Here is a 24,427-nt window from a genome sequence, read left to right on the forward strand (position 1 = left end):
CCTATACAATACTGATTAATGTCAGACAACTATATCAAGTGGTAAATTTGCAATTCTCTATCATATCTAATAATTGTCCCAACACATACTCAAATTTCCATTGATATTGTTATGTATCTACATATTCAATAATTATGTAATTATCATGAAATGTCATCCCTTTCGAAAATATTTGTGAAAAACATTCAGTAGCTTTAAAGTATTTGACGTAAAGCAGTACTGACTGTAATATATGCGGTATAATGTATCAACTCAGTTAATTATTTCTCGTTCGATTCTGCCTTTTTAATATTTAATAAAACATGGTACTGGTGAAATTAATATTGCAACTAATTACATTTACGTTATGACAATGATTTATTTATATTAACAGCGGTATAGCTGTCAGAAAACAATAAAGCGTTACATGTACTAGATTCGTGTTTATAGTTCACTATATTTGTATGTTTTCGTTACACATGTAGCACATCAAATATCGGTTACTGTGACCCCTTTTTAGATTACTATATATGCCAATTTTGTTGGTCATTAACAATGACAGGAGAACCCAATACAAATGCCAAATTGCTACGAACGTTATCACTGGCTTTTTACTAACTCATTGCGTCGATATGGTATTTTTTTGTTTACTATGTTATCAATTGACAGATGACATCTATGTGTGTGTCCTATTTTTTGTAAAAGAAAACAAAACAGCGTACTTTAAAAAAGATGGTACAGTAATCAGTGAATTCGTTTGATGACCACTATGTGAAAGGTGCCCATCTGCTTGTTAAGTGATACCACGTGCATTATACTGAGGACAAAGCATACTCTATTCGATAAATCCGCAGTATGTAATTATAAAGTCACCGATGCTAATTTCGTGTAAGTCCTCATATTGTCTACTATCGCGCTGTCACCATCGGGGCACCCTTTTTTCTGTACATATTTATTCCGAGGTCAAGGTTAGCAATATGCTTGGCTGCACTATCCTGTAAAGAAAATAACTTGATTAAAGAGGACAGTTCAAATTTAATTATCTAAGGGTTTTTTTAGTAGTGGAAAACCCTAAAGACTTCGGCAATAAAAACAAAGCTGGTAGACAATAATGTAGGGGATAATAAGTCACTGTACTTCTTGATGTGATATGTTGTCGCTATGTATGTATGTATGTATGTATGTATGTATGTATGTATGTATGTATGTATGTATGTATGTATGCATGCATGTGTGTATGTATGTATGTATGTATGTATGTATGTATGTATGTATGTATGTATGTATGTATGTATGTATGTACGTATGTATGCGTGTGTGTGTGTGTGTGTGTGTGTATGTGTGTGTCCACACACTTAACTTTGAGTTGAGGAGTAAAACCTGAACCAATAGATTGGTCAAGAAGAAACAGCAAATGGGGAAGTATTTACAGCAACATTTAATGGCATTGTTCCTTATTCGTCGAGTTGGTTATGAATTAAAAGGGGACAGCGGTATCTTGTCTAACGACCCCCTTCTCAATATCCCATCTGGTGCGGTCACGGGATGTCGCTTGCTTTGTTAATATTTCAAATAGTGGTGTACCTGTTTTATACGATTCGTTGTCATGGTAATAATTAGCTATTACATGAAAAACTACAAAAATGAAAAAAAATTAATGTCACTAACAACAATAGTATAAGTAAGAATATTTGGAGTCAAAAATCATTGAAGGTTTCTTAGCGAATTATGCAAAGTGCAACATTAAAAGATATCGCCTATGCAATCTCAAACTGCGAGCATTGTCTATGGTTTATTATTATACTAAAATGCAAATAAATAACAACAGAAAATGTTTTGATCACGTAATGAATATATAATTACCATGAATTAGCATTTATGATTAAGATGTAATCATTAATGACAATGACATCTGATTAGTGTTTAGGTGTTGGAAAGGTCAACGTTGGATATGACTGTAAATATGCTCGGTGGAAAAGGTTTTTTGTATCCCATATATATATATATATATATATTGTTGTCTGATGATCGCGCCATGCGTGAAACTCCGAGTTACAACCAAGAAAGAGTTCCAGTACTACCAAAACTATTACGCTCTGCCACTGCGGTATAGAGCACTGTCTTAGCAGATTGATACTCACCGAGTTATATATATATATTTCTATATATATGTATATTTCTAATATATATATATATATATATATATATATATATATATATATATATTAGAAATAGACACAAGAGTGCTTATAGCTTTACATATATAATCTCCAAATTTTCACAAACATACTACACAAACACACACGACCATATACATGTAGATAGCTGGATAGATATATAGATTGATAGATAGACATGTAGACAGACAGACAGACAGACGGACAGACAGACAGACAGACAGACAGACAGACAGACAGACAGGTAGACAGGCAGATATATATATAGATAGATAGATAGATAGATAGATAGATAGATAGATAGATAGATAGATAGATAGATAGATAGATAGATAGATAGATAGATAGACAGAGAGGGGCGAGTTAGATAGATATAGATACACACAGATATGACATTTTCATTTTTACTGAGTATATCTATCAATCTTTTGCATTTATTCTTATGATGAAATCTTAAAATACATACTGATTTATCGAATCCACGATTTATGCTTTTATTGCGATGGAAATATCTGTGTTTGCATTTACATTATAACTAATGCACAGGTGTATAAGTAATTGGTTTATTTGTGAATTCTTTGAATTATTCATCAACTTTCTCTTCACCTGCTTTGGTTAATGAATGATGATATGGCCTATATATGTCACATAGTGCATTTATTTATTTATTTATTTTATTTATTAACCATCCATTAGGCATTGTCCAATAACACGAGAAATTCTAAGGTCATAAAGTGTTAGTGCAGGAGGAAACCGGTGTACCCGGGGGAATTCGGGGACCTGCGTTGTTCGGTAGAGTCAAACTGAACGACACTCTTCTTACTTACAGCGTGGTAAATTAATCAAACCCCGAATGTGTTCGAACCCCGACAGCAGTGGTAAGAAGCATGGAAGTATAATACTTCCATCCATGTAAGAAACAAGTGGTTTAACCACTCGGCCACCGACAACGTGGCTGCATGACAAGTTTGGACGAGATGAATACGTTATCTGTCCACAGATGGAAAGTTACATAACCTCTATTCATGCCATAACAGTATAACACAAAGTAAGAACTAGCAAACAATACAAGAAAGGTAAAACTGAAAACAAGCAATTGCAAATGTTGGATGTCTTAATAATTTCAGTACACTCATGTGTTTGATTGTAGAGTGTCCTTTGGCTAGCACTGTATAATTAGCGATCACAACTTTAGAGAAATACATGGTAATTTGTTCCTGTTATCTATTAGTAAAAATACCTTTATGACAAGGGCTAGATTGATACATATGTTATTGTTTTTTTTAAATGATTTGTAATCTTTCTCCGTGTATTGAATCTGTTTATTATTACTTGCTACAGGATTTTATGTATATCCCAAATTATCAGGTTTTCATGTTATTTCGAAGTCTCTAATTACTGCAGAATTGTGCTTTAATAAGGTATAGATATGTAGTGCGTTACTTAGCCTCTCCCTTTGTACTCTACTATAAGATAATCAACCATAAATTGTTATCATTTAAATCTTATTTCGAGCTGCACAGATCACCTTACAAATACAACCAAAATGCACTCGCTTATCAAGTCAACGCTTTCCATAAATCTAAAACCAAAAAAATAGCCTAGCAGTCGTAAAGGCTAATCGTCATCAACAGACACGTAATCGTGAAGCAATTGCAGAAACCTTTAAAAGTGTACTATCAGTGATGGGTTATGAGATTATTCTCCAGAATGAACATCACTAGGGTAAAAGTTCACCCCTGTACGAGTCACGCGATCACGTATACTTTACTAAATCTCCTTCTATGTACAAACCCGCATATACTTCGGTATGTAGCTAAAGGTTACCCACGACATCATTAGTCAACAGTAGTGCCAATCCAAACCTCTCTTTCTACCCTGTCTTTGCAACTGTATGTAAATAATTACTCATAATAGATTCTAATGTATGTTATCGACTTTTTAAATATAGAACATGTATCTCGCGTGTGCCATATTGCAGTTCGATCGCAGAACAAACCCAGGGAACATCACGACGCGATTGTTTGTTATTCTACAGTTTCTAAGTTATCGGATTTTCACAATGTCCGATCAAGAACATCCATGTACAATTGTAGGAACGATAGGCCATGAAGGCAAGGTTTCGGCAGATGCAGGGGCACCTTGCTATATTTGCTAATAAACAGCATAACATATCGTGCACACGACAACACCCTGTGACGTAATGACTAAAAGTGTCGTTTGTCATCTCGTGTAACTGCAATTATGCGTACCACTCTATATAATAATGTTCTTAAAGTTGAGAAACTTATCTTAAATACCCCCCAAAAATGAACTAATCCTGGGTCTATTAGATCACCTATACTGATGACGTAAAACAAGAAATTCTTACATAATTAGGGTATGTTTAACATGTTCGTATTTCTTTTGAAAACCATGAATTCATAACACCTAAAATTAATATGTATGGTAGTGGTTTACAAGCATTATTTATTAAAATTACATGACGATGAAGTATTTTCGACTGGCAGTATGGCAAAATATTTATGGCATATTGAAATTGTTATATAAGGAGAAACAAAGTGAACATCTGTTACTGCGACCATTTCTCGCATGATATCTTTATTTAACGTTTGGTCAGGTTTGTGGCGGCATTGCCGACGAAATATCATATTCCCAAATAGTCTAACGTTAACTTTACTTTTCAACTGTCCAGGAAAAAGTTTTTTTTTCATTCAATAGGATTTCTCACCCGCCAACTTGTAATCGCAAATACAAAAGTGGTCCCAAACAGACAACATTTTCAGAAATGACCTTTGCTTCATGAACAGTGCACACGCGCAATTTTACGTGATACTTTATGTTAGGAAGTTAAATAATGGTTCGATTGAATGCTGCTCTTATATATGTAATTTAAAATGTCAATTATTTCAATATTGCTATCCATTTAAATTATTTACTCTCGATGCTCACGTATGTGCGTGTCTGTGTGTGAGATTTTGATTGACCTGTTCTACCTTCGCGAATAACTAACTGTATTATCTGAAAAGTAGAATGCCAGAGAGAGAGAGAGAGAGAGAGAGAGAGAGAGAGAGAGAGAGAGAGAGAGAGAGAGAGAGAGAGAGAGAGAGAGGGGGGGGGAGAGACAGACAGACAGACAGACAGACAGACAGACAGTTACAGAGACAGAGACAGTGACAGAGAGACAGACAGAGAGAGAAAAGAGATGTGTTTGTAACTCTAGTCTCTGGAATTATTCATGTGTGGCTGGGTCATTGCTTGCATTATCCGTTTCTATGGAAATTTGTCTTCAAAGAATAAGACTTAGTACACATTGCAGACAGAAACATCATTGTTAATGTTCAACTTGCGAACTTTATTCACCTCACACACACACACACACACACACAAACATACATACATACATACATACACACACACACACACACACAAACATACACACATACATACATACATACATACATACATACATACACAATGAATTCTACGTACAGGTAGGTTAAACCAGGAAGTTTGATATCTACCAATGTTCTTAGATAATGATATTACCAAACAAGGAGAACGAAGAATATCAGTCCAACCATCAACTATGTTAATTAAGTACAATGTTTACACTTTTCTTGTAGTTCTGATCAACAAGATTTAACTAATTGTCTGTTGAATGGGTTCAGACAAATAATATAAGTCGAATGATTCCTTGACCATTGTCAGCTAAAAAGCGGATATTTCAATGACGTCATCAAAGAAGACAGGATATTTAACTCTAGACTGGGACTGCTGTAGATGACTGTGTAAGTTTTGTACCAGTTAAATACGTGCCCTGAGAATAAATCTAACATGTTAGTTAAAGACCAAAAAGTGACGACGTCACTTTATGACTACTTCCCGGGCATGAGTAACCCTTAAATACAGACCACCCGTAAGTCTTCAGTGACTCACGTTACAATACAAGGCTATTAAGAATACTCATCAACAGGTGTGGTTCATGTATGTATATATTACATATATGTATCATAATCCCCATTTAGTTTGATATTCCCTCCCAATATACCCAAAACATGCCTTAATTTGTTGAGATAATACTAAATTATTCTCATTAGTTAATTAAAAAATGACTACTGTAATAACGACATGACTAGGTTACGTAATTTCATCATAACTTATGGAGCACGACAACGGTTTTTATATGCCCGCCAAAACCAGTCATTTCTAAATACGGGATAGTATAAAACACTGTATATAAATAGCCCACTCAGTATGCAAATGTTTCAATGGTTATAATTTCCATACATTTAATAGTTTGTAGTAGGTCGTGTTCTGTGTATGACATGAAGACGCTTAATTCGCGATTTTGAAGTTGTTGGCGGGAACATTTATTGTGGCTTTTGTCGCTATAGTTCGTTTAATTTTTTAACGTTTTCATCTCCGTGGCCATGAGCATCTGATCATACGTTCATACGGGTCAACTTCCGCTGGTGAACAAACGAAGGCATCATCGCGTCACAAAGTTGGTGTTGGTACTGGATAGTACTATCATCCGGAACAAGGGCAGGCTGTATGGATGGCCGTGCAACAATTGACAACACGGCCATGCAAGTACCACTGCCAATATTTCTCCGAAGTACTGTCTACACATAACTATTTTTTTTAAAAACCAAACAACATCGCGTAATTATGGATACCGAAACAAACTATAGAGGGAAACGTAATCGGCGTGGGTACTGTACCTGTATTCAAAGGTGCATATCCTCCGACAGTTTTCAAGGAAATGCGGTGCTCACTTTATTGGTCATTGGTTACATGTGCTTCGGAGCAGCAGTGTTTATGAAAATGGAAGATGCAGCACCTGCCGTCAACGAGACGAGTTTGATGTTAAACATTTCTAATGCCCTTTGGGAGACACGTAATTTAACTTTTGATATCTGGCATGAGAATGTACAAATCACGCTGAAAACATACCTTTTGTACAATCATTGCGATGACGTAAATTATGAGAATCCTATGAGACATTTTAATTTCATGACGGCTCTCTTCTTATGCATGACTGCAATAACTACAATTGGTAAGTATGGGATGACGAGCCTAATTGTACTCCCCCGCCGACATATAGATGGGCGGGTTAATGCTTACTATAATGTGTGAATGCGTGTGTGAACGTGTTACCGTGATCCTGTGGTACGCTCAATCTAAAGGTTAAACGTAAACGCTCCTCAGTTCATCTTTTTTGTTAAAATGATATTAGAACGTGTATAGATATACACTGTAGCTTTCAGATAATTATTCAAAGATTGTTCGACCGTGTTTCCATTTTGTTTGAGGTATCTTCATTACAATTTAACTGGTTATTTTTTTAGAATATTGATATCTCTCCATTCGCGGAAGGCCAACAATTGTTATCTCGTTATCAGTTTAGGTCCTGTACAGCCGCTTTATTGTCAGCCGGGGCTAAACGATAAACTGTACATGATATCATCAGGTGTTTTGTCTAGTTAAAATAATCCATACAGAAAATGACCTGCTAACTGACATTACAACAATGGTTAATAGTAACATACAAATAATGTAGTTTAGACTTGTGCCGTTGACACCTTTTATTCATTGTAAGCACACAATATATATATAGGACTTTTATAGGAACAGGGAGTATCATTTTCAAAGGCAACAACAACAACAGCAACGGTAGCAAAAGAAGAAATATTTCCGACCCGTACATTTTGTAGGTTAAACTATGATACAGCATCTGGAAACTGCTAATTATGGCGTGATGAACAAAATATACGAACTATCCGCATGCAGAAGCCAAGGTGCGAACAGTACATTTTATTGACAAACCATAAAATATCAACTAAATATAGTGATGATATTACTAGTATTATCTTAATATCTGATATCCGAGGGCATGGTCTAGAAAAAATTTAATATCCTAAACTTGAATTTCTTTACAGTTTTTTTTCTGTTCATAAAATTCACATTCGATAATGTTATAAGTTAGTTATCAAAATTAATATATTGCAGTACTGCGAATTATTATACGTTGATTTATATTTGGACTTGAACATATGACAGTACGTTTCAGACATACTTTATTTTTATTTTACAATAAGACCAAGTTTAAAGTGCATAAAATGTTCACTCAATATTAAAAACAAAATAATAAAACAACCCGCGCATATGTTAGGAAGAACAGAACAAAAAGTACACACCACCTTCACTAAGATAGCATCATAGCTGAATCGTAAGAACAGTGGTATATGAATATTGTGGTAAGTCTTAACAAGGAACATTGAAAAATGCAAACTTTTATTACCATTAATCAAGTTTTTTTTGTTGTTGTTGTTGTTGTTGTTGTTGTTGTTTTTTGTTGTTGTTGTTTTTTTAATGGCTAATCCTTTATAGAATATATTCATGAAATGCGGTACGATTGAGATGAGGTTCCTGTTACCCTTCATCTCCAGTTAGCTCTGTATAGAATTTGTGAAAATACAATAAACAGTCCTATAGTATTTCAAAAAGTCTTTCAGAGCAACTGTTACAGTTTTCATGTATGTAAAGGTTTAAAATCGAAAGGCTATTTCCACCGAAAGTTTCTTTATCTTTACATATAGATATAAGCTTGGTTTCTTTAAGTGACCACTGAACCATGGTTAGCTTGAGCTAAAAGTAACTAATAGTTAGGAGTATTCTATTGAAGAGTTTCTCACATTAAACTACTTATCCTTTGCTTTATATAATTATATATTAATTCTGATAACATATTATTATGTGGAGGCACAGTCTGGTATATCAATTGCTAGTGGAACAATATATTATATTGTACACTGCCTGCAAAGTTGTAATAAAAAATTACAATTATAGAACACAAATTGTTAACATACCTTCAATTGATAAACTACCTAAAACGTGTGTATGACTAGCGGTATAACAGTTGACGGAAATTAATTTAAATAAGGGCTATTTACTGAGGTAAATTTTAAAAGTGTTCGGCATTATGAAATACACATTATGCATTGCACAATATAGATTTTACAACATAATGTGAACTGAAATGAGAAACTTAACAGCTCAATTGGAGTCAATGACTGTGAAGTCGTAGTCGTATTCAAACCTAATAATCGACTAATAAATCAACACACTATTATGACAACTTAAGTTCATTAATCAAAGTTACCACGTGTTGATAATACGTCCATGCCACATACGGTTGAAATGTTCCCAATTTCCTTTGTTGAACCCTAATGTACGTAACTTAACTTGAAACGTGAAATATTGAATGATGTTAGAAGAAAGTATTGCTAGTGACACCTTGTAAACATCTCTGCACATGTACGCCTTTCTTTGTTATATCGCATATGTAACCTATCTACTTTAAATATGAAATGTTATTAGAAAGGTTGTGAAGCTGTCTGTCTGTCTGTCTGTATGTCTGTCTGTCTGTCTGTCTGCTGTCTTGCTGTCTCTGCCCCTCTTCTCTGTCTCTCTGCCCCTGTCTGTCTGCCTGTCTGTCTCTGTCTGTCTGTCTGTCTTTCTGTCTGTCTCTGTCTGTCTGTCTGTCTGTCTGTCTCTCTCTCTCTCTCTCTCTCTCTCTCTGTCTCTCTGATGATACATTTAGTTATTCGGGAAGGTAGAAAAGGCAGACAAAAAGTTAAGAATGTCTTAATTTTTTATTTATTTTTTATTATTGTTATCATTATCATATGACCATAATATTTTCATAGCAACCATATGACATGTTGACGTGTGTAAAATAAGTCAAAATTAGATACAAATATTACAATAATATTATTATTTGTATTGTTGAATATGTGTAAACACAGCTGGTTGTGAAATATGACACCAGTCTGACCCTAAAACGGCCCTGGTCAGGGTTAAAACAATGATATGTATCAGATACAATAGTTTGTTAAATGACATATCTATATGTCCTTCAAAGGGCGATCCCGCGACTGGAACATATTCGTTATTAATTATCTCAATCTCTACATCATTGCCTATTTGTTTAAAATGAGGAAAAACTGTCCGTGAACTGTCTTGGTGATTACGGGTTACGGTTAGGTCGCAGTGTCAGCTGTGTTACGAGATGGTATATCGTTTATGAAAATAGAATCATTATATACATATAAACAATAGCTACATCGTTTTTCCTCGGGCTGGATTCTAAATGTGGTAAAAGAACGCTGAGTCGCGATATAATGCACATCACATATCCCAGGACATATCGTCATCTGGGTCAGTAGTGAGATCATACCAACATTACTACATTCCATAAGCAGCTTCAATACCAAATCTTACCAATAATGCATGTTTGCGCCTGTTTCCTTACATGCATATGACATTTTTTCTTTACATACAAACGGACACTTTTCCTCCATATTTCCATGCGTGAAATACCAAAAACCTATTACATCAACACACATTTATTTTAATACAACGGTTCGCTAAGCTTATGGTATCTCATCATGCTATGAAAATGTGTCAATGTTTGCAATATGTTCGTCAAATTTCGTTAAGCAATTCATTCGACTTCTCTGTGAAATCAGTTAATTTAATTATTACTAGAGATATGCGTTTGTGAGTCAAAATAAAAACCATCGTTTTGAAAATGTTACCAAGATTATTTTTTATAATAGTATGTAAATTAACCAAGCAGAAAAACAAACGAAAAATATAAATGAATACCACAATTAATTATGCACTGTATAAATGTAAAGTAGTATAACCCTAGTTCTATTTTATGTATGAGGAAATATTAATCAAAACCACCAAAGCTAAAAAACGACAACCCCTTCCTTAAAATATTACATATATCTGTAGAGCTATATCATGGAATCATTGACATTTCCAGGTGATTGATGTCAAAGAAACGTTGGTTGGTACACCAGTTTCCCTTGTAAATATATATATATATATATATATATATATATATATTACTGATATGTAAATAAGCAATAGTACTTGTTTCTAAAAATGCCATGTTACGAACCTAAGCATCAAGTAAGTTTCAAGAGAAGTAGACAAAACGTTAAGAAACATCCAAAGAAATCAGCCTGGTTTTATGATATATATATAAAGGTTATTTTATAACACGGAGGAAATATCACCTTGTCCAAATATTTTGGCTAGACTCGATTGACTTCTTCAGTGGACTGTATGAACCGAAATGTTACATGCATACCATTGGGTTCTTGAAGCATTGGTTAAATAATCACGTGACGTCATTAACACCTGGCGAAAATATTCAGTCCACTGAAGAAGTCAATCGAGTGTAGACGAAATATTAGGACAAGGTAACATTTCCTGCTTGTGATAAAATAACCTTTATGTATTTTATGAAACGTGTTTTAATAGCAACCTTCATACTTTCTTAAAACATATGGTTCGACAGAGATAGAATATTATATATACTAGTATGAATAAAGAAGACAATGCTCCAAAATTCATTCTAACATATATTGTAAATGTTCATAAAGGGTGAACATACCTTTTGACAAACGGCCCATACAAATAAAAGTGTTAAAAGGGCTTTTGAATGTGTTGTGTATATGAATTTCTGGTATAATTTCTGTCGTGTGTTTCCTACATTTGTAACAATCGACATTTCAACTAGAAAATGTTTAGAGGAACATGCTGGTAGAGACATGTATAGACTATTATAGTAGTTAGCCTTGTTTTACAAATAATAAATGATAAATGATATATGTCTTAGGGACGATCTCACAATGTCACACAAGCTCAATAAACGAACTTCGTTTGTTTAGGACAAAATCTCCCCCCCCCCCACACACGGACGTTCACAGGTGCGACATCTACATGTTCATATATGATGTAAACCATGTTGAAAATTGTAACGGTCACACCACTTACCATCGATATACGATGTAAACACATCATGGTAAGCACACTAAAATACTACTGGAAACCCAACACTGTATATCACGTTAGAAGTAAGTTTTATTCAACTTATCAACATCTTAATTAGGTGTAAATACAAAACTCGTTATCACTGAAGGCGTGAAAGCTTTCGAAATTTGGTTAGGAGTGCGAAAATGAAGTTCAGCAAATCGCATTGACGCCAGAACTTCTCCCCTAAACGAAGGGAGTTCGTTTATTGAGCTTGCGTAACATTGTGTTATCTTCCCTTAGTAGAGTTTATCATAAATTATGTACACTATCAAATTAGAGAGGGAGCTTTATAACTCCATTTAGGCGATACAATGTTTTCTTAAGTCTCACACGTGGCTGTTTCGGTTAGGAATTACATAAAACTAAATAGAGAGCCATGCCGTGCAAGTATATAATGATACATTTTATCTCACTGTGGGCATAAATCAACATCACTGTCGGATGAAATAATGAATATTCAAATAGAAAACTTTATATGTGTTCACTTTAAGATAAAATGTAACCATTTCAATTCAAAAAGTAAAGTATGCGCGCTTTCAATGTCAGAATTTTGTTTGGGTGTCTAATTCATAACGAAACAATGTAACGTTATATGAGATAGATGTAACACAGTGCCGCCTGAATGAAAAGTCTATAGTCGCTCTAATCTGGTAGTAATTCTCTTTCATACAGGATATCTTCTTGATGGCATCGTTTGTGATAAATTATGAATATAATTATAAGCACACAGAAAAGGGTCAAGTAAAATATCAGACTGTATACTTTCTTTAAAACTTTAAAACTGGCCCTAATTATTGACACTAACTTAACACGTTTACATAATTACCAGTACACTCATAAAAGTACGCAAGGGAAAAGCAGCTTCTTAGCCTTATTCGGCAAAAAAATGACAATATTTCAGAATCTGAACAAATCGACCAAAACCTTGTGTTTACCAAGGACAAATTTAGCTTTCTAATTTGACAAATTCAGAGTAATGCTGACAACATATGATATCTTGAAGACGCAAAACTCTGATATTTCATTTCAAAACAACAATTATTCTATATTGTCTTACCATTAGAAATATGGCGGCAATTCTGCTTCCGTTCAGTTGTAGACGTTTGAAACATCTGATCTACTCTACCAGTACAACCCCTCGATAAAGTTAACTATATTAATTTTTTTTAGGTATATACATCGAGTATGTGTGAAGGTATGTGTTTGTGCGGTTGCAGAATACACCAGCCTGAATGTCAAAGTATTATGAGCATGAAACGTAATTTTAACATCCGTAGTACAGGGTAAGGTAGGGTAAGGGAGGGTCTCAATGCTATCATTTTAATGTCGGTGTACGGTCACTGACAATAAACATAAAACTGTTACCTGTTCATTTCAAACTTAATTACTCTCATTAAGATAAAAAAAGTTAAAATTGAATCTTGGCCTTCTTCAGCACAAAATGACAACACTTTGCTGACAAAAACAGTCAAATATGACTTAATAATTATGGTCTGTGCCATTTTTTACCTTCCATAGGAAGGGTTATTATGTTATGCTTCTGTCTATCTGTCTGTCTGTCTGTTTGCATAACTAATAGTTTTGTTATTAGATTCTATTGTAAGAATGCATACATCAAAGTAACAAAGCGGATATGTCCTATAAAGCTTTTGTTGGTGGAATTTTAGTTGCAATGAGTAATTTGCATAATTAAAGAATTTTGCTAAGTAGGCTATATCTTAAGATTTCAGGCTTCACATTTCTTGTAATTTGGTACATGCGTCGATAACAAGGTGCACATCTGATATCACTTGATGATGTAAATTTTAATTTCATATGGTTAATTTGCATATTTAATGTTTTTTTAAATAATTATGCTATATCTCAACGTTGTATATATGTGATGATGATAAGGAATATAGGAATAACAAGTCTTTGTAGACGATACATAACCCTCAAAAATTGCACTTCTGTGTGACTAATGGATGAAACAGTGCAATGTGTGTACTAGTTCTTTAGTTATTTATTTCATGTGCCTAAGATTGTGATAATTTACCCTTGAGGACATGGTCAAGGTCAACTCTCAAGACCTTAAAAGAAAGCTTGCACTCGATAACATGGGACAGACACTGTATGTAGGGTATTATAGTTCTTGAGCTATGAAGTAAACTGGTTTATAGGAAATTAGCGGCAAAAAACATTCAATAAAGTGTCAATGATATGCAAGAAATGACTTGATTTTGATAATTGACCCTAAAGGTCAAGGAGAGAGATCAATGTCTCAATAGAAAGCTTGGTCCTAATAACATGTGAGTAGACACTTGAATGGAGTCTCTGTGTATTAAAGGTTTTGAGTCATACAGTCAATTAAAAAAATGTCGATTTTTAACTATAAACTAACTTTAAAGTCTGTCAATTTGCATCTGTCGTAAAACAAAGTGGTGTGCATATGTCCCATATAATATGTCACCTTTATATCAGGTTTGAAAGAAATGCGATATTATAGCTGGTCAAGTTCTAAAATGTTATGAATTATAACAGAAATCTCTTTCATATTTTTCAGGTTATGGAACTGTTACCCCAAAGACAATGGAAGGAAGGTTATTTCTTACATTTTATTCAGTCCTTGGAATACCACTATTTCTGTTGTTTGTGTCGAATTTTGGATTAGTCGTAGCAGCCACTGCAAGGGATAGTTTTAAAGGTGTACGGAAGGTGGCCAGGAAAACTTCAAGGCGAGTTAGCCGGACTTTCAACGACCATCGCCGCCGGAGGACATCCCATCAGGGGTATCACGGGAAGGCCGTGAGGAGGAAAGGTTTAGATCATACCAAAAGCTGGCCTCATGACGATGGCGTTATTGAGATGGTGGAAACAGAGCGTAGTCAGAGACTTGTGAATGATCTCATGGATGAAGAAAACAGACGTAGAAGTTCTTTTTCTTCCCTTGGCATTCCAAATCCTGTGGAGGATTCTACTGTTGAGGAACCAAGGGCCAAATGTAATGAAGTCGCTGATATTTCATATCATCCACGTGACGATAAAGATCCTGGCTGTATGGAAATACACCATTACAATGACGTATGCCACGACAGATTCAAAGCGCCATCTGCAACCATCACACCATCTAACTCAAATATTGAATCGCGGGAAAACAAGACAAGGAACCCGGATATCGATGCAGACGATCAAAACGAGAGAACTTCTAGACATGAAGAGCAGACAAGCAAGAGTCAAAGGTCAACCCCAATACATGAAATTATAGAATCTCATACAGTAGACACTGACAAAACTAAGGCAAATTGTAATATGGAAGATGAGGAATCGGGAAAAAGTCAAAAATGTGAATCTGCTATTGAGGCCAAACCTCTGGACGAACCACTAACCCACCAAAATGATGATGACGAACATGAAGGGACATCACTGTCATCACATGGAACCGTGTATGCTACTAGTTCAAAATTGCAAGATAAAATTTTGGTAGAAGATCATCCGAATTGTTCATTTACCTCTAAAAGCTGCTGTCACGGGGAAAATCAGACACCCCGAGGGGATCAACTTTGTTATGCAAACGAAATCGAGAAGGACGATAGCGACAATGATGATTATTATGAGAAAGACAAGTATCAAAGTATGTCTTGTTCACCAAAGTCATCTGAAAATAATTCGCACGAGAATTTCGTCTCATCATCGACAGATGATGTCCACTTGATGAATATAACACCAGGAGAAAGAACGAATTCCTTAATGAAGCCCTGTGAACGTTCTGAAGATGTTTATATTGATAACGTAACCAATTGTAGCATACATCATCACAATAAGCACAACAGCATTGGGAACGACAGTCACTACGTACGAAAGATCTCCAAAGAAGAGGACATTTTTGTCATATGCGAAAAGTGTGGATTTCAAACTCTATGCAGGCATCGGCATTTCTCTAATGTTGCCAAAAAGATCAGTTTTCAAATAGATGAACCTACCGATGTCCAGAATTCCTTATCAAACTCACCAATCAATCGTGACCGCAGAGCAAGTGCTTTAAGTGCCGAAACGATAGAAACGGTTGATCCACATGACAAGGCGTTAGGCGTACTAACGGTCACGTATATTTTGTACACTTTAGGCGGATCCTGGTTGTTCGTTTATTGGGAAGCCCGCCACAAGTGGTCGTACGTTGACGCGTTTTATTTCTGTGTGACCACTCTAACGACGATTGGCTTTGGTGACCTTATGTTAGATCTTAGTGACCCGGATCATCGTGATCGAATCATTGTGTATAAAACGCTACTCTTCATTATATATGCGTGTGTTGGGTTGATACTTCTTTCTGCCTGTTTCAGTTTAGCACAAGAGAAAATTAAGACTGCGGCTTCTAGACTTATGAGAAATCTTGGAATCACTCAATGGTGGTCGAATTTTTCAGGTAACTGTAGAGACTGTTGTTGTTGCACAAGATTTAGAAACCGTAGGGGTAGTAATGAAAAAGATGCTGGAAACACATCAGATAACAATTTAGACGACGTTGTCTAGAAGATATCAAAGCTTTTCCGAGACAAAAACTCCTTTATCCTAGTTATGTTCAATAACTCGCGATCAAAGTCGGATAGAAATAAAAATCATTATAACCATTTACCAAAATGTGAGCACTATGTTTAATATCTACTTCAGTACGGAGTAAATGGTAGATGTTTTTGGTTTTCTTTGGCTGATATTCTTTTATTCAGACTTGCAATATTATCATAAATTTGCATATACAGTAATATTTATTTATGTAATATTATCAGTGCACAAAGTATTCTCAGCCTTCATACTTTACATGAAGGTGAAGTCAAAGGTTAAGATACAAAGGTTATGGAGGTCATCTTTGAGGTGAAACTTGTATTGACATATACAGTCCCAAATGTCAGATCACATACGAGTAAGGATAAGCAACAGGTCACCATCTAGCAACCCTACCTCTAAAATTGTGAGTTTTTGTTGGAGTTAAGTAAAATTGTCATATATTTCATCTATTAATTTTGAATTTACCACCTCGTGACATTCAAGAGTGCAACAGATTGACAAAGAACATGAGGATAGTTAGCAATTAAGAATGAATACGGTGTAGCATAATGGAAGGGTTTGGGGTGGCGATTGGAAGAGGGTTGCCAAAGACCGAATGTGAAATTGGATGCATCCCTCTAGGGGCAATTGGCGCGACATACATAAATACGACTACTACATAATCCTTATTATCCGTAGATCTCCGCGTAAAAAATCTTTGATCAGGCTCTAATTTCACTGTTCCAGTATAGAAAGTACTTGTGTTGTTTATTATAGTCGTATGTGATATTATATCGTTACAAATGAACAAAGACAACGATAAAGATGGGAATTTAATTACCCGCCTATCCCCTCGTGCTTCCACATTATTATGAAATTAAATAACTACTATAAAAAATTTAAAAACTGTAAAGAGCACAATAATCAAAAACAGAATAGTAAAAATATTGTGATAAGGCCTAAAAAAACCGGTTTGGTTCAGGTTACCTGACCCCACCTAGTTTTTTCATTGCCGACACTAAACTTTTGTTTACGTATAATTCGAGAGAGAAAATAAACTCGCGAAACTTGTGAAGTCTAGCGAGAAATAGTGGATGCGGAAACTGACATCAACCAATAACACAATCCATATGAAAAACAACGGAACACATAACTACTTGAACTAGACAAACATGAAAACAAATATAAACAAATCTACCTACGTATACCCTACCTATTCTAGCGTAATCGGAACCACACAATTTTGTTAGGCTTAATGGCGAAATATACAAATAATTACATCTTAGTGCATGCCTCTAGACTAAATTTGCTGATTGCCCTTAAGCTTGACTTATTTGATCATTCAATTTATCTGTCTCAGTAAAGTTGATCAAATTTGGACCTGAGTCAACTAAGATACTGTAAAAATGTGTTCGCAAATCAGTACAGACAACGAAATATAGAGAGTGGCATTCGTCCTCAATAGTATTTGTATTACAAAACATGCGTATGGTGAGTTTGTAACCCCTCGCCTCTAAGGGAACCTGACTCAAACTCTTAGGGAAAGGATTCATGTTCTCAATTCAGCTAAAATAAATCGTCTAGTCCTGGACAGATCTAAATCGACATATTTTTCACGGTTTTCATGCGACACAATACACCATACATACTTCGTGTACACAGTGTGAATACAGTATACGTATAAATATATATATATATATATATATATATATATATATATATATATATATATATATATATATATATATATATATATATATATGCCACTGCGGTATAGAGCACTGTCTTAGCAGATTGATACTCACCGAGTATATATATATATATATATATATATATATATATATATATATATATATATATATATATATTAGAATACAAACTAATCAATCGACTAAGTAGTTCTTTTAGTTCCTTTGCAATCACGGTAAACCCTTTTTCACAATTCATTATAGACTTGATTCGACCCCACTGAGTTTGCAGACAGTGATATATTTTGACAAATCGATTCGCAACTTGAATATTTTAAGGCCATGCATGGTATCAGAAAGGGAAAGAGAATTTATAAATGTTTACATTTAAAATTATACAATTCACTGATAAAATGTAATATCCAAGTTGAAACATATAATGTTGAGTTAATTCGGGTTCATTGAAATTTGGTCCAAGTTTGACAGGTTTTCAATCACATACATGTGTAAACTGCTTTCTATGTAGATAAGTCGTTTCGCTTATTGATGTTTTTAGTATTTAGCACCATTTTTTATTTCAAGGCTGCTGTGTTCTCGGTAATAAGTGATTTTTTTTAGTAGTTGCAATTTTGGCAAATAATACACATTGAAGTGTAAATGTACTTATGTATTTTAAGTTTAATTTAGTGCGCTTGAACATCCTTGAAGGTGAGTTGAAGTAAGTGAACAACTTTGACAACTTTTTCGTTGATGACATGATCATTCTGTATAGTTATGTGTAATTTCAGTTCAGCGAAAGATCGAATGAGTATATGTACGTGTCAACCGTCTGCCGGGAGAAGATCTCAAAACAAAATATTAGCAACGATCAATAAATAAAAGTCTGAACGTGATAATAAAGTCAACCATTCACTTCTACGTAAAATGTTTGACTTAAAACGAGTAATTAGTTTTGGGGTATTTTGGCTTTCTCTAATTTTGACAAGGTGAGAGTATCATTTATTTACGACAAAAATTGCAATTGCCAGTCTTTAAGATGTTATGCCACTGAGTGGTCTATAGATGTTTATTTTATAATAAAACATCACTGATGAGAATTTCTGAATTTTTACAAGTACGAATAACACTAAGTTTTTGTATAGCTACATTATATTGTATAATTATAGTCAAATTTGTACATAAATCATGTAAATTACCTTTACTTGACTTGACAGATTCACTCAGTGAATGTGATGATTTTATTACTTGAATGAAACCTTGAATAATGGTTGGTTGGTTGGTTGGTTGGTTAATTAATTGATTGATTGATTGATTGATTGATTGATTGATTGATTGATTGATTGACTGACTGACTGGCTGATTGATTGATTGATTGATTGATTGACTGACTGACTGGCTGATTGATTGATTGAGTGAGAGAGTGAGTGAGTGAGTGAGTGAGTGAGTGGTTGTTTGTTTGTTTGTTTGATTGATTGATTGATTGATTGATTGATTGATTGATTGATTGATTGACTGATTGATTGTTAAACTGATGTCTTTCCAATAATAAAGAATGGTGGTTTAATCTGAACATTTGCTCGTAAGTTGTTGTATTTACGTATTTTATGTTTATCAACTCAAGTATAACATGTAACAGAACGAGATTTACAAATAAACACCATTTTGTAATCTGAAATTAAACGTATCATTGGTTGTTTGGTATGTGCAGATAAAAAATCTCACAGTATGAATACTTCTTTAAAATCTACTGGTAAAACTGTCAGTGACAGTTGGGGTTTTAACCTCAGCTAGTATGAATGCATTACAATTATTCTGAAAAGTGAAACTGATGGAGGTGAAATATTAGGCGATGCCTACACAAACACACGCATGCGCGCACACATAATTTCCTATATGAATATAAAATACCAAATGTCGGGTTCATGTTACCACATTGATGGCGGTTTGTCCAAAAGTGTCACGTGGTGTTGCTGTTCAAAATGCGGTGACCATAGTAGGAAGATTGTGTTGGCAACGTTTGGTTACGTTGATTTTGTCGTCAGTAACATTAGTGAACTAATCGTCCCTGACCCATACAGCATCCATCATTTGTCCGTTTAACTCGTTATCATTGATTAACGCCATGTGTGGATTTTTACACAGGGTATTGAGCTATCCAGTGGTCATGACTATAACCTGTACGACAAAATATTTGACATCCACACGATAAACACTTCATTTCCTCCAACGCGCGGTATATTTCAATACTTCAAAAAATGCCCCGAGGCTTGTGTTAATCTCAAAATTACACTAGAGATTGTTGCATTGTGATATAGGTTTGACTGTGTCGTCTGCAACGGCCCAATATGACAGTAAGTTGCCTGTCCACTGACTCACTTTATTGATCAATCTGGTTAAAATCTGATGTTTTTGAAAGCGACTAGATCAGTGTCTTTATTTACCTCTATCTATTTCCATCGTGCTGTGACTTTTGTTTTCTTCCGCGGGTGATCGCCGCCTTCCCAGGTGTTGTTGAACTTACCTACGCATATCATTCGAGCTGAGACCCGGTTTTTGTATAGAGTATACCAATCTATAAATAACATGTAACTACGCTATGATGGCTTACAAAAATACTTATGCTGGCATGGGTATCGTATTGTATGGTAATTTAAGGTTACCAGTACCTCTTGTAACATAGGCCGCCAAGTGGATCCCTCTTTCACATGAACAATGCATTAAATAGACGTGTCATCATACAATAGACACAGGTCTATGCACATCGTTATTAATGTTACTGTAATCAATATGGTAACAATGCACTGCACTACAGTAACTATTTCCTGAACCTTACGATCGTTAAAATTCTCAATTCTCAAGCGATTTTTACTCGACATTTCCAGAGAATCAAAGATGCCGATCACGTTTTACCATTTCCATGCATTCGCAAAAGCAAGACTTACTATGCGTAGGGAATTGATGTCGAGTTTTTACTACTCATTGTATATATCATGCCGTGACATGCAGACATACAGGTATATAGCGCCCTCATTCGTCAAAACCTGAAATTATCATCTATATGTATACATTTGATCAACTTGTCGATTGTGAAGTAAAATATGGCTTTGCACTCTTTTTCATTGTACAAGGCAATGTGCAGAATAAGGTTTAAACAATTGTTTGGTTCCGATTACCCGACCCCACCTTTTTTTCATTGCCGACCCTAAACTTTTTTTTGTATATATTCAAGAAAAAAATAAAATCGCGAAAAAACTGGACTGAAATAGTGGACGGATGCGGATACAGACATCAACTTAAAAAGACAGTGTAACACAGTAAGTTCTTCCAATCTGTAATGGCTGTACATCTGATGGGAAGGGATCAATAACGCAGAGACCATATGGAAAACAACGGAAATCATAACTACTTGAACTAGACAGCTGAATAAAAACATAATAAGATAAAATAAAAAAATCGACCTACCCCACCGATCCTAAAATTGATCATGAGCGTAATCAGAACCACACATTTTTTTTTAATTTGGCCTAATGGAAATTGTAAAGATTGCACGACCTACAGTCTCTACGTACAACAAATCTGTTTTTACTATAATTTAAATACATGCATTTTGTTAGAGCAGTAATTAAGAATGGTTTTTAACATATTAATTATATTAATTACTAACAATTATAATCAAGCTTATTTACATTTGTGTGTTTTTCGAAAGAGGAACAAAGGTGTAGTTGCAAATTCAGACTTAGAAAGTCGTTATTTTTTATGATTCTTTGGTCGTTCACTGTTTCATTTCTTGACAAAGTTGTTTCCCCGCATTCATCAATCGAAATCCAAAATCCCTAACCCCCACTACGAAAAAAACCTAAAGAACGTCTGTTCATTCAAAATTACTGCAATCCCTTCTGAATTACATTTGAGTTCGTAGTTCACTTTCCCTTCATAACGACGCTGACCTTGGTCATTTTTTTTTGTAACTTAGATAAATACTAGTAATGCAGTGAACAGCCTTGTAGCTAGACTCACTGCAGGAAGAAACCGCGTTGTCAGCTACCTATTCACATAGTTGGCAAACATCTGCGATATGTCTCGACATCTTTCCCAAAGTACCGTCGAACGTAATTTTAATAGTCACGGTTTACGACTAACGAAAATGCAAAATGTAACTTTCATTTTCGCGTTGTCCGACAGAGAAGGAGACCTAAACTGACCCCAACTTAATCTCTTTGAACTGATACTCATACAAAGACGAAATATAAATCCGCTCTGGTAATGAATGCCAAGTACAATGCTATTCATTTTGAGTTCAGTTGGACTCTATTCAAGCTTGACTTTGAACGGCATGTGTGCTACTATTGTTATCCAAGTAGTATCGTGTATAGCAAAAGAACAACGTATAATGTTCTCAGGAGTAGAAACAATGCTACGGAATAACTCACCACATATGTACACGATACCGGGAGGAGTAAATAGCTGAAGCCAACTTGTGAGCATTTGGAAGAATTCATGCTGCAGTCAACACAGCAAAGATATATTCAACAAAGAACGTAGGGCATGTCCAATGCTTGGAGTTTAATGCTCAATCCTTGTGCCAAGTAATGATGCAACGTTGAAAAATGATTAGTGTAGGCCACGTCAAACAGGTGTCGCTATCCACAGTTTGTTCATATGAATAAAACGATGTCTCTCTAATTAAAATTAAAGTACAATTTAATTACAGACTACAGTTCTATTTTGATCGAATGAATTAAAAGGATGGTTTATTTAATTAACTTAGTGTGTATTCCACCCATAAATTGTTCTGGTATATTATAAAAACTATAAATTTAATTAAAAATGGAATTTACTTAATAAACGACCGGATGTTCCATCGTCATTTTTGTTCTTATAAATTAGAAAATCATGGACTTGATTTTGTATGTCAGGTCTTGAGCTTGATATGAGTGTAAACCGAACGTGATTAAACTTCGTAGTTGTCCATAATTTCGACCATTGTGTCCCAAGAGCAAATGCAAAAACCGTCATACGTAATTAACGTATAGAAGCCATAACTTGTTCAAAACGGGCGTAGTACTATAGCTAGCTAGGATGCCAACCGGGTCGCAGAAAGTTATCTGCCTAGAGCCGTATGCATTCCAGTAGTCTGAAACATATATAGTAAGTTATGAATATAGTCCGAAAATAACCCATCTTTGTCTTTTATACCATTTAAGTAACATGTGTATATGAGACCAACATTCACAACAGCATCTTCAACATTCATGATCACGCGACTAGTGGAAATCTTCTTAATACATGTCTGTTTGTGGCACAGTGTGAAAATCACTTCGAGTGATTTCTTTTGTTACTTTGCAGTTGCACAGTGAGGTCAAGTACATTGCGTGTTATCTCATTTTGTTTGCTGTGTGTGAAAGTCTTTCGTCACGGCTAAGAGGGGAAATACAAATGTACATACCTCGGCGCATGCATGCTGACCGTCAGGGTTAATGTACCTATACAAAGAGAGAAACCCGAACTGGCCTTAAAATATCCTACGGATAGCCAGACAATGGAGGTGTTCTGAATTCAACACCTCAACATCTCCAATTACAACGCTATCAGTTTTATCCTGTCGGTCCGGCCAGAGTGAGTATATTGAATCATGACATTGAATGGTATGTGCAGAATGCATGACAGTCAGGCTTCTGTAACAACAATCATACTACCATAAACCATACGGTTTTTTTGGCATTTGTTAGTAATTAAATGCTAATGTCCTGATAACTCTATCCAGATTTAATAAAGGACTTGAATTCCCTTTTCAATCACCATGTTGTAAAGCAAATTTGGCCGTAACAATACTTTGGGTTGCAGCCGTAGACTCGGGAGTTCTTGTGAGTACACAGAATGACAGAATTTTCGACCACTCACAAGCTAGAGTAACGTTAACGAACACAAGTCAGTTAATCGACTGATAAGACTGTATATCTTTGATTAAATTAATAACGATTATGCATATGTTATAATTGGTCTCACTATGTCTTTGACATCCAACTATCTAGTACATGTAAGTTATACACCATATAGGCCATAGAAGAGAACTAGCAATCTCAACTAGTATTTAGAAAATAGCAGGTACATATATATGAGACTCGATGTTTCAAACTAACGGTTTACAATTATATATTACTT

General features: G+C 34.9%; 1 protein-coding gene across 1 annotated transcript; it reads left to right on the forward strand.

Moving 5' to 3' along the window:
- Window positions 1–6,830: 6,830 nt before the first annotated feature.
- Window positions 6,831–16,565, forward strand: LOC144436839 (uncharacterized). Its single transcript, XM_078125697.1, has 2 exons — window positions 6,831–7,218; window positions 14,599–16,565. The coding sequence occupies exons 1-2, from the start codon at window positions 6,831–6,833 to the stop codon at window positions 16,563–16,565; spliced, it is 2,355 nt and encodes a 784-aa protein (XP_077981823.1).
- Window positions 16,566–24,427: the final 7,862 nt, after the last annotated feature.

The sequence above is a fragment of the Glandiceps talaboti genome, chromosome 6 (genome assembly GCF_964340395.1).
Source record: "Glandiceps talaboti chromosome 6, keGlaTala1.1, whole genome shotgun sequence".
Taxonomy (NCBI): domain Eukaryota; kingdom Metazoa; phylum Hemichordata; class Enteropneusta; family Spengelidae; genus Glandiceps; species Glandiceps talaboti.